This window comes from Conger conger, chromosome 1, assembly GCF_963514075.1.
Source record: "Conger conger chromosome 1, fConCon1.1, whole genome shotgun sequence".
NCBI lineage: Eukaryota > Metazoa > Chordata > Actinopteri > Anguilliformes > Congridae > Conger > Conger conger.
In genome coordinates this window covers 26466363-26478669 of record NC_083760.1, presented here as the reverse complement: position 1 = coordinate 26478669, position 12307 = coordinate 26466363, and the positions used below count along the sequence as shown (strand labels likewise).

At 39.7% G+C, this 12307-nt stretch overlaps 1 protein-coding gene across 6 annotated transcripts in view; it reads left to right on the top strand.

The window, feature by feature from the left end:
- The window catches only part of LOC133127313 (runt-related transcription factor 2-like), a 55518-nt gene extending 46591 nt beyond the window's left edge, over positions 1-8927 (top strand). For 5 of the 6 annotated variants that reach the window (XM_061240109.1, XM_061240143.1, XM_061240135.1 and 2 more), the window contains one exon: positions 4434-8927. In XM_061240109.1, the coding sequence (XP_061096093.1) occupies positions 4434-4915 (482 nt within the window). In that variant the 3' untranslated portion in view covers positions 4916-8927. Of the gene's footprint in view, positions 1-2992; positions 3003-4433 lie in introns of all 6 variants that reach the window. The other variant, XM_061240102.1, reaches the window with a different exon arrangement.
- Positions 8928-12307: the final 3380 nt, after the last annotated feature.

Below are 12307 nucleotides of genomic sequence, written 5' to 3'. Positions count from 1 at the left end.
AATGAGGCCTACTCGTTTCCTCAACCAAAGGCTTTGATCTTGAGAACTTTCTCAGGAACGGGTGCCAATAGGTACAGTTTTAGCGAAACCGGGCGGCTCATTTGACACAGATTGGGAGGGCTGGAGAGCCATAATACACCGCTGTAACCAAGGTGCTTCTGAAGGCATCTGTGGGTTTATTTCTATGCCGTTACCGTGAGCTTGTTTAAAGTTTTACTGCATTCCGGTTTTTCTCCTGTGCACCTGTCTGACTGTCTGCCAGGTAGTTTAGCCTTGTTCAAGCCTCTATGTGGCACAGAGGCACAGTAGTTAGCATTGATGCCTCACAAGAAGAAGGTTCCGGGCTCCAGACTGCGTGGAATTTGTATGTTCTACCTGCCTTTATGTGGGTTTCGTCTAGGTGCTCCAGTTTTCTCCCACAATCCAAAGACATGTAGCCCAAGGTGAAATTTAGCCTAACTTTGTTAGCCGAACTAACTGCTGCATTTACAGAATTGTTATATTTAAGTTGCTGTGGATAAAAGCGTCTGCTAAATAAAATGTCATTTTATGTCATGTAATGTTGTTATCATGCATTGTCCCTGTCAAATAAACAAATACACTTAAAATCTTAAGTCATTTCACTCTGAGCCGTTAGCAGACTGTGGGAACCCCCACTTGCTCAGCCTACGCTCAGTCGAAGTCCCATCGGTCCCATCAGTTTCACCCTTTTCAATTAATAAAAACATTTTTTGAAGGCTGTCACAAAGACACTTTGCGCCATAACAGTATGATCTCAGAGGGATGCGGAGCTTCACTTCCACGGGCTCAGGGCGTGGTTTGTCTCTGACTCACTGTCTCAGGTGCATGGTTGACTGCATCCTGCTATCTGGTGACCTGTGTCACAGAGTTTTCCCAGCACACCGAGTCAGGTTGTGTGACGCTTTTCAGTCCACAGCCACTTGACAGGAGGGAAAAGATTTTGCCTAAGCAAATTACTTTTTATTGAAATATTTTTAAAATAATTTTAAAAAGAAAAAGGCCCTGTGCTAAAAATGTGCAGGGAACCCAGTTAGTACTTGCATTTTGGGCAACTATAACAGCTTGTAAACACTTCCTGTAGCCAGCTAAGAGTCTTTCAATTCTTGCTTTTGGAATTTTTCCCCATTCTTCCTGGCAGAACACCTCTAGCTCAGAAATATTCTTTGGCCTCCTTGCATGTACAGCATGTTTGAGATCTCCACAGATTTTCATATTCAAGTCTGAGGACTGTGGTGGCCATTCCAAAACCTTTCCTAAAGCTACTTCATGGTTGATTTTGAGGTATGCTTTGGATCATTGTCTTGCTGGAATAGCCAACCTCTCTTCAACTTCAATCTCTGGACTGACTTTTGAACATTTTGAACATCTAGAATTTCTTGAAATTTGGTGGAATCCATTCTTCCTTCCACTCGCACAATATTTCCTGTGCCCCCACAGTTGGCAAGGTGTTCTTCTCTACAAAGGCTTCACCCTTTTTTTTTCCCGACATACCTTCTTTGGTGGTGGCCAAAAAGTTACATTTCGGTTTTGTCACTCCAAAGCACAGTGTTCGAAAAGGCTTCAGGCTTCTCAATGTTTTCCTTTGCTTTCTTGTCACGCTTACTTTTGTGTCTAGGTCATTCTTTCTCTCTGCCATGTAGGTCTTTGTTGTTTAAAGTACATTGTATTGTTGTCTCTTTTTTGCAGCTCTTTTGCAGTGATGCGTGGTTTCTTCTGAGCATTTGTCACCAGGTCTCGGGTGATTCTATGTGAAATCTTTCTTGGTCTTCCAGAAATTCCTTGACTTCAACTGTTCCCTTTATCTTCCATTTTATAATACTGTTTCTGAGGTTTGAAAGATTGAGAGAGTTTTGTAGCCTTCTCCTTCTTGGTGGGAATTAACCATCTTTGTTCTGAAATCCTTGGACATAAACCCATGGTAGTTAACACCAGACAGAACAGCCACTGCAGTTGGATACTTTAGAAGGCATGGAGCTACTTCAGAATAAAAAGTTCAGCCCTGGAATTATACTCACCTGACACATTGAAGCCATAAGGAGTAAATTACCTGGGTCTGGGTCTTAGTAATCGTCTTTTTTTAAAGTAACAAAGAATAATCCAAAAGGGCTCCCAGACCTTTGCACAGGGCCTTTTTCCTTTTTTAAAATAATTTATAAACAGTAAAAAATGAATATAAAAAGCAATCTTGCTTTAAAATTTGCAGAAAGGTTTCATGTTTAACTCAGGTTTGCTTTCGATCACATACAGATTAACTCCAACAGACATTTAAACCAGGGGTGCCCAAATTTGTGCACCCTACTGTAATATCAGGAGTAGTCACAATATTAGCTTGTGACTCTGCATGTCCAGTGGCAGCCTGCGTTTGGGCAGGAGGGAAGCTTTATACAGTAATATACAGTGATATCCACACCGAAAGCTGTTGCTGAGGGCCTGTTACTCCACATGTTACTTTAATCAGTCAAATCCAGTGATACGTAAATATTATATGAACATCATATAAAAGGGCAGCCTGTGGCATTGTGGCTAAGTTACATTACTGGGCGCCGGATGGTTGGTTTGTGGTTCAAGCCCCGGTGTAGCCACAATAAGATCTTCACAGCTGTTGGACCCCTGAGCAAGGCCCCCAATCCCGCATTGCTCCAGGGAGGATTGTCCTCTGCTTAGTCAAATCAACTGTAAGTCGCTTTGTATCTGCTAAATAGCAAATTATTAAATAAAGAAATGAAGTGATAAGCTATCTCCAGAAGGCCGTTCCTCAAACCATATGGTTGATTTCAGAGCAGGGACTTACAAACTTCATTTCAGAGCAGGGAAATTTTCTGAGCAGAGACTTGATACTGAGAAGGGAGAGTGGCTGTAACGGGCCGTGTGTTATCGGGTTTGGGCTGGACCGAGCCAACCCGCACTGGCCTGCTGTAGGCCAATAACAAAGTCCTGTGGGGACAGGCCCAAGGACTTGCACACAGAGTAGTCTGTTAGCGGTTTTTCATTTTTAGAAAACCCAAGAGAAGGTCTGAGAGAGGCAATCTAACCGCCCCCACACCCACACCCCCCCACCCGCCCCCAATGGCAGACACGCAGCCACTTCTAAGGGTGGCCAGGACCCATTATGTGTCTCCATGGAAACTTTTTTCTTCACAAAAAAAGAGAAAGTGTTTCCATATGTGCAGCTCCCAATTTATCCCGCTGGATTTTGTGAAAATGTGCAGAAATGCGTGCGCACGCACGTATATGCAAACACAAATGCACATGTTTGTGAGCATGCTAAGTTCTGTGGAACTCCCAGTAAAGATATGGCCGCACCCATCGCACCAATCATTTTTTTGGAACTCTCCTGTGGGTGAGATATGAGTGTGATAACACCCACGATCATTATCTCCGTGCGTATGTTTTTCAGCCAAAGCCGCCATGTCATTATTTTTGCACCAAATCCCCACTTACGACCGTTTACTTCACACTTGAAGAATCGTCGACAACAAACCCTGAAAAACAGTGTGACAAATCTAGTTTCTTTCAGCCAAGTAAAATATGAAGCTAGAGCAATTCTTTGGAAATACAGAAACACAATGTAATACTAGTTGAAATCTTTCTTTAAATCTGCATCGTTTTTATAACAAATCTGTCTTTGATTATCCTTGTTAGATAGCCATCCTGGTGTAGAATGAAAGTGTCTGAAGTCAGCAAGGCTCTTTTGACTCAACGCTTTTGTTCAAAGTCTCTTTTCAAACATGCAGGGCATTTATTATTATTCAGATACCAACAGAGCAACTTCAAAAAGATCAAAAAGCTCTTCATACCTGTGTCCCCACCTGTTCCAAAAAGTCCTTTGTAGAATCTCTCCGATGATGCATGAATGTGGCTAATTAATTCTTCAAAAAACAATTAAAAACATTCCACTCCTTCTTCATTATCAACTTGGCCAGCAGTGCTGTGTTAGTGCAGTTACCCTATGAAGAAACCATCTAGCTTCTCCACAAGAAACTAATAATGCAGCAACTCAGTTTAGCCTCACCAGAGTTTGTGTGTCTGTGTGCGTGTGTGTGCTTTATTACACTTATTTCAAAAGAATGTTTTTTTCTAATTTTACGATTGGACTGTTTAACTGTTATGTATAAACACATCAAGCCTAAATTGGTGAGAGCCTCTTGTTTGGCCTAGAGCTGCAGTGTACTCATGTAACTGTTGAGAGTTAGTGGGAGTTTTGGTCAGGTTTACCAGCTTAATTAATTATCATTCCATTGTAATTATTATCCAGTCTGCAATATAATTGCCATTGATTTCACAATAAAAATGGAAGATAGATTCATGTTTCAAGGGTACTAATAATACTCAACCTGTACATAATTTATTTTTATTTTATTAACTCCATTTGCATGATTAAATTTTTTTGTGCATTGTCTCATTTTACGCAGGTGCTGCTGACCTGAGCCCTTTCTCGGACCCAAGGCAGTTTGAGCGTCAGTTCCCCGGCCTTTCCTCGCTCACCGAGAGCCGCTTCTCCAATCCCAGAATGCACTACCCTGGCACCTTCACCTACACGCCTACGCCTGTCACCTCCGCCATGTCTCTGGGCATGTCATCTTCCAGCCATTACCACACATACCTGCCACCGCCCTACCCTGGCTCCACCCAAAACCAAAGTGGACCATTCCAGACCAGCAGCACTCCCTATCTCTACTATGGGGCCTCCTCTGGATCGTACCCATTCTCCATGGTTCCTGGGGGGGATCGCTCGCCGTCCCGGATGCTCCCTCCTTGCACCAGCGTCACCACAGGAGGCTCTGCCCTGGCCAGCCAGGCGGAGGTGACAGAGGCTGACGGAAGCCACAGCAGCTCGCCGACAGTGCTGAACTCCAGCGGCCGGATGGACGAGTCCGTTTGGCGGCCATACTGACAGCATCTGACGGTCAGGAGACCCGGAGTCCACTCAAGAGCCCTACTGCCTTCAAGTAGAGCGTCAGCGGTCAGATACCAGAATCATTTTTTGTTGTTATTGTTTTTTAAAGCACAAGCCATCATGAGGAATACTTGTTCCATTTACAGGAACCATCCATCTTTTCGCCATCTGTGTAAGTTCAGTGGTAATCAGGATTCGCAGTAGAGATGCTTTGCCACTGAAGACCTGTGTGCCACTGAAATGAATTCTCTCTGAGCAGCAGGGGGTTGTGGGGGCAGGAAAAAGTGGTACAGGGAAAGTGGGTACAGGCGTTTCCCCCGATGCTTTCCGCATTCCACTGCTGGTTCTGGTCATAGCCAGCAGCAGCAGCTCTGTTTAAGCATATTTTTCTATCCAAACTGAACTTGACTCAGTTTTAACACTGAATGTCCACATTCTCCTCGGCTGTATTTATGCGTGTGACAGAAGCACAGGTTCATGTTGAACAACAGAGGTACATCTACGTGTTCGTGCTGTCTTACAGACTTTTATTTAAAGGTAAATGGTAGCTGGTAAGCTGGCACAGATTGAGATGAAATGTCTTATAAAGCCATAAGTTATATAATGTTTGTGTAAAGGGATCTCTTTGACGCTTGAATACTATTTTTGGATCATCTCTTATAAGTTAATGTATTCATGTTAGTAATTTAAGCGATATATTTTATTTTGGAGCAGCCATGGACATGCTGTTTGTTAACTTTGTGTTAAGTTAAGAAAACTATGAAGGTCAGAGTTTTAAAGATCAGCTATGATTTGTAAAGAAAAATGTTTGAAATGTTTTTTTTTGTGAACACATCTCCATCTCATTAGCCTAATCACCAATCTGAGACTTTGCTTTGTTATGAGAGTAATGTACAGTATAGTACTGTAAAGGTAAACATCAGCTGTTGAGACACGCGTTATGGTAAGCAAAAACAAAAAACTGAAATATGCATGCTGTTTCTTTCTGAGACGTTGTATTTAATTTTTAACAAACCTGTACATACATGTATTGTGAAAAGGATAATTCATGATAATTATATGCAACAGGCTTATATTTTCCCTCCACAATGGCAAAACTGATATTCTCAATCAAGAGAGGGCATTCCCCTCTCTCGGAGTTTAGAGTTAATTATATATTGTTCCTTCTCTCCAACTAATTTATTTTCATGTGCTTTCTTTAAAAATCCACAACTACCCTAGGATTCAAGTGTTTTTTGTTAACTGAAGATAGTTTGTAGTTTATGTACATACTGCCTGACACAGTATGTACTATAAAAATAGAACTACTAATATAAACATGGACAATCTTTGTTCTCTGTGATCATGAAAAGCTGGAGTTCAGTTAAAAATGAATGGGTGATGATACACTAATAATCAAACTTTGCACTTAAACAAGGCTTCGGTTGCCATGTAGGTCTCAAACAGACAACATTAAGACATCAATAGAAATAATGTACTGTACATGCAGTAGTTTTTTAATAATTAATGAAACTCTTCTGAGATTTCCCCCTTGAGATTAGTCTCGCTGAAGAATGCAAAAACCCCACTTAATCGCCGTTGTTTTCTTTGATAGAGAGGGCTTCTCTGTCATCTCAGGCCTGTCTGCTGAACTTCAATTGGAGCATTACCTTTAAAATAACTCTTTAAAATAACTGTCTACAACAGTATATAAATATGTCACCTATAAATTTTGATCCAAAACAAATTACTATGGTAAAATCATATATTTCAAGTTGGCACATGCTTAAGGGAAAGCAGACATAAAGCAAGACTATTATCATCATCAAAAACAGGTTGTAAAAAGGTTTTGATAGTTTACATGCATATGCTGCAAACCACACAGGTTTACTCATTGGTTTACTGGAATGAGTATAAGGTACTTTTAAACTTATAAAATGTGTTTATTTCAAGAGTTCCATTCAAGGAAAGTGAAAAGATGAAGCATAAGCAATAAAGTTTTGTTTAATAGTCAGTATGCTCTATAAACCTCTTCTCAAAGTATTTCACTGGTGCTTCCACTGAAAAAAAAAATCGAATGCCCTCTAAAACTGAAGAAACTATGGAGTTTAATACAAAAATTAGTGCAATGCAGACCATAAAATGTTATTTACAAACAATATTTTATTGCCTGCGTGAGCTATTTTTATATGAATAATGACTTCTTAATGTGTTCAGAATTCATTTATTTGTTGTGATGTCCTGCTTAAGTCATTTATTTCATCGGCACTTACAAAGGTGTTTGACTCCAGGACTCATGAGAATAATGCTACCATTACAAAATGTCATCTATTTTAGAAAAAGAAAAAAGGTACTATATTTGTATTCATATTTTTGTAATTATTGGTGAAAAGGGCTCCAGTGATATGTATAACAATGTTATACTCATATAATGAGTGGTACAGTAGGTATGCTTTAAAAATATTGTGTAAAATGTAATTTAAAAAAGAAACAGGCTGCAGGCAGCACCCAGGGAAAGCGTGATATGTAATAATGATTTTGTATGTACAGTATGTGTACAGAATGGCACTTCTTTTTGTTTGGTGGTTTCATCTCTAAACCCTGAGGCCTTGATAAATTCTTGGAAAATGGGTCTGTGCTCAGAACAGTCTGCTTTTGAGGCCAAATTTGCAGTATCACAAAACGCAAAACAGGGCAGGATAATGTCTCGTCCCCTAGTCCAAAACTGCAATGTACACTAAGCTCAATTTTGTGCTTGACAGATGCAAGGTTCAGAGTTTCACATTTATGAAATGTGTAGTGTTGGTACGTTAGGAAAAGGGTAACACGTCCTTTTATTAGCCTCAGAATGGTAAGGACAAAGGACAAATTGCAATTCATTTGAATTAAGCCATAGTCTTAACTCATTCGAAGTGAATTGCAACTTATTGCAAATTGTTTAAGTATTTAAAGTAAAGTATTTAAGTATTTAACCAATTTCAGCATGTTTTTATGTTACTTTAAGCGACAGGCTGGCGATTCTTGAAATAATGAAACAAAGAGAACGCCCCTCAATAAAGTTAAAAAAGGCTATTTTGAAGAAGGCTGCACATTGCAGCAGTGCTTTCTGTGATGTGTTTTTTCTTGACACACAGAGAATCCTTCTTATTCTTTGGTCAGATCAGATGCAATATGTAGCAGATTTTGGCTACAAACCAAACATTTGTGCCTCAGATGTAATATGAATGTAATTCTTATTACGGTTAATAGTTAATAAACAAAACATTAAGAATAAGTTGTTATTTATGTAAAACTGAATGGATCGTTCCAGCATAGATGCCTATACATAATCTGGACCACATTCTAATATGAGGCTTTAAGCTTTAATTTTTCTTGGCTGTGAAGTGCAAATTGGCTAAATTCGAAATGCCCCCTGGTGCGTATTTGTGTCACCGCAGTTATATTATCTGATAATACAAAAAGAATGGCTTATGTCAGGTCTTTCAAAACACGGAATAGTGACCATGAAACACAATCGTCCACTCTGAGAACATCCTGCTGTCTCAGGCTCTGAAACCAAGGATTTATGACACTATGTTGTTTTACACAGAGATAAGAGCTGAACTTTGTTTACATAATAAAAGTTATATCTCTGCATACTTTATCATCTGCATAAATGCTGGATGTACAATCTGCCCGTCGTATTTCCATACGGACCTCTGTTTTACGTTTTTTTTTACTCTGAATATGTTCTTCTGTTACACTTTTCTTCTTTTTTTTCCGACTGCTGCAAACTGAAGAGGAGCCGTGTTTGTACCGTGTATAAAAACTGAGTCATCCGCAGTGCTGCGAGCACATCCTGTACAGACTGTCCAGTTTGCTTGTTTGCTCAGTTTGCCTTTGTGTCTGATGCTCCATCGATTGTGGAAAACGTTTTTGTTTTTTCAGGATGATCAAAAACTATCCATATGGATCGTTTTGTGGTCCGATATGTCTGGTTTTGATTGTAACATTTGTTTTTCAAAAAAATAAAGAAGTCTTTTTGTAAGAATTCAGCTCTTTCATTGTATTTTTGGTTTGTTTGTTTTTGTTTGTTTGTTTGTTTTGTTTTTTGACAGCCTACCTTTTTGTTGTCAGGGAATTCCAGGGCATCATCTATCATGTAGCATATACTGCAAGCCAAACAAGGCTTCCATTCCTAAATCAGTGATATACATTGATGGGAAGGCTCCAAATAACACTAAATGTTATGAAAATGGGCATCCATGACAAAAGGGATGTTAGAACAAACAGTTGTTCAAATATGTTATTTTCTTGAAATGTTTTGTCTGTTGTGCAGACAAACAGAAAAGCATATTTAAATATGAAGGGTTTGTCCTGGAGGAAAATACCACATGAAAAAACAATCAGGAATATTTCTTTCGGAATCATTGCAGAAATGTTGGGCTATTAAAGGAGTCGTTAAGTTCACAGGCAGGCAGCACACTGCCCTCTCTGGCGAATTTGATTGTATTCTTTTCTGACATTTGAAAAATAAATGAAAATAAAAACTTGAGGCTGCAGGCAACATTTGAGGGTGCCAAGGCCAGTTCAACAAAAAGCCTCCCAGAACACTACACGAGAATGTCCAACTTTGCAATTTAAAATGCCCCAGTGTTTACAATGTGAACTTTATATGGGCAATGTTCAGGGGAAAATGGCTTTCCACAACATTAGCATATTATTTGTTGGATGCAACATGGCTGCCAACCCATGACCTGACATATTTGATGCGAAGTAATTCTGGCAGCTCACCTCTTTACACAGTAAGGTAATACAAGCATTAGATCAGGAGAAATGACTTTCAATAGGAATAATGTTCACCATACGGACTTATCCAGCATGTTTGATGCAAAGTATCAAAAAGGGGGCGAAATCTTAAACCTCATATAGGTTTTTGAGAATGTTGGATCAAACCGAGGTAAAATGCATTATGTAGAATGTAAGTGAGCATGGCTAGTACACCATATACAGTATGCTGCTCACTATTCCATCAGAATTACCATAATCCATTATGCTCACCATAGTTACTACAGGTTGTGCCATGTGCTGCATATGCTAACAGTGCAGCCAAAAATAAAATAAATATATTTCTAATTCAACATTTCAAAACAATCATGACACTGGTGTGTTTTGGTGCAGTCTTTTCACCAACTCCACCAAGGCATCCAGCCTCATCCAGAAAAATGAGACTTCTTATTGAGCAAGTAGCTTTGAGCAACTCAGAACTAGGACTAGAACTGTGACCTATTGTGCACGTGTCCTCTTCCAACACAATGACTGTATAGCTCTGCTGGTGTGATGAATTGGTGACTTGTATCTGCACGCTGTTTTCATTAATGTGTTTTTCCAGGATTTGAGAGGTCTCTCATGTTTTAAAACTGTTGACGTTTTTACAGACTATTCAATAGACGCTACCAATAAAGATTTTGACAATCTAAGTGCTGTAAATGCTTTCAATTAAATATTTTAAAGCTAGCAGAGCATATTGTTCTCTTTAACGTGAATGTAAACGACAGTGTCAGTTATAGTAGCCTACCTTTCAGATGCAGCGCACTGTCTCCCCCAATAACATGATTAGACGGATTTAGACGGTAGACGAATTAATGACAGAACAGTGTTCAAAATGTAGACACATTTCATAAATACAAGAAATTTTGGTTAAATTTCAAATACGATGGAAACTCAGACCTGCTTGACATCTTTCTCTGCAGGGTTTCTCCTCTGAGACGGCCTATTCTAATTATTCAAATAGAAAGCAATGAATGAAAACCAGCTCCAGTTCAATTTCGACATCTTATTTTTGTTTTCCCTCCCTGTGATTTATTAGTACTGCGTTCATTATTCTGACGAATAATATTTCAGCAATATAATCCCCGTTAGGAGATCCGATTGGCGCTGTCAACGGAGAAACTGGAGTCTCCTTCTGCCGAGCGGCTTCTCCTGGGGTTCCACGCACCGTCTCCCGGGATATCATTACTGGGATTCCAGTAGAGGAAACCGTTTCCCCCAGTCGCTCTGCTCCGACACATTTCTTTCACCGGAAATTCAAACCATCTGCATCCATGTCTGCGATCTTAATTCAGAGGAGCCCCGCAAACTGCCTCGTGCTCTGATTACTCGACCTGTCAGGGGCCGGCGCGGAACGAGGGTCGCGCGTTATCGGCACCTCGCCCGTCACTGGCCCTGTCACATCCCGTTTCGCCCCTCTGATTATTTCCAAATGTCTGTTTTCTTTGAAATCAAATTACTGTTGACATTACAAAGTTCATGCTAAACATACGAATTAAACACACAGCGATTCATTTATTCTCAATTTGAGCCGTGCGATTATACTTGTAGTCCTGAGGGACATTCCGTTTATTTAATGTCACAAAAAATCATAAATACAGTGTTATACAGCCATCAAGAGGAAATATTTAGATTAGTATTACTCCGAAGTTAAACCACTCTTTGTGAAAAATAAATATAGGCAACAGATGGATTTCCATCAAACCTTTTTTTAAATAAAAAAATAAATAAGAATTTAACACCAACTAACACAGAAAGGCATTACATCTTGAAGCATTGCCATAGATAATATTCCAACTGGTCTTTAAATGACTTACTTTCTATGGGACACAAGGGACGATACATAGCCGAACACACAACTGGTGTAGGTGTTAAAAGTCATTCGATATATGCTGTACACCTGCACAACGATATAATTAAATGGGCTGTTATTGCACAAGCATTCTACAATAGGTTATAGCATCACCTGTTGTAAATGTTGTGCTACTGCAGTCATATCTCCATTCTGCATACTGCAGATAGCCTAAAACAGAACCAGGTTCCAGCTAACCGTCTTACATTCTGGATTTACAGAGAAGCACGCACTGTTAGACTGGTATGAGGTTTTGGTTGTTTAGAAAGTTGAGTGCTTTACCATTATTGCAAATATCAACAAGTTTGAATGTTGCTTGCACTATTTTAGTTTTCATCTGAATGTAACTATACACTCAGGGTGCACTTTATTAGGAACACCTGTACACCTACTTTTTCATGCCATATTCTAATCAGCCATTGCGTGGCAGCAGTGAAATGCATAAAATAATGTTCACATCAACCATCAGAATGGGGAAAAATGTGATCTAAGTGACTTTCACTGTGGAATGATTTTTGGTGCCAGGGTGGTTTGAGTATCTGTGATAGTGCTGATCCCCTGGGATTTGCACACACAACAGTCTCTAGAGGTGGCAGAGAATGGTGATAAAAACAAAAAACATCCAGTGAGCAGCAGTTCTGCAGGCAGAAACACCTTGATAATGAGAGAGGTCTGAGGAGAATGGCCAGACTAGTCAAAGCTGACAGGAAGGTGACAGTAACACAAATAACCACACAATACAACAGTGG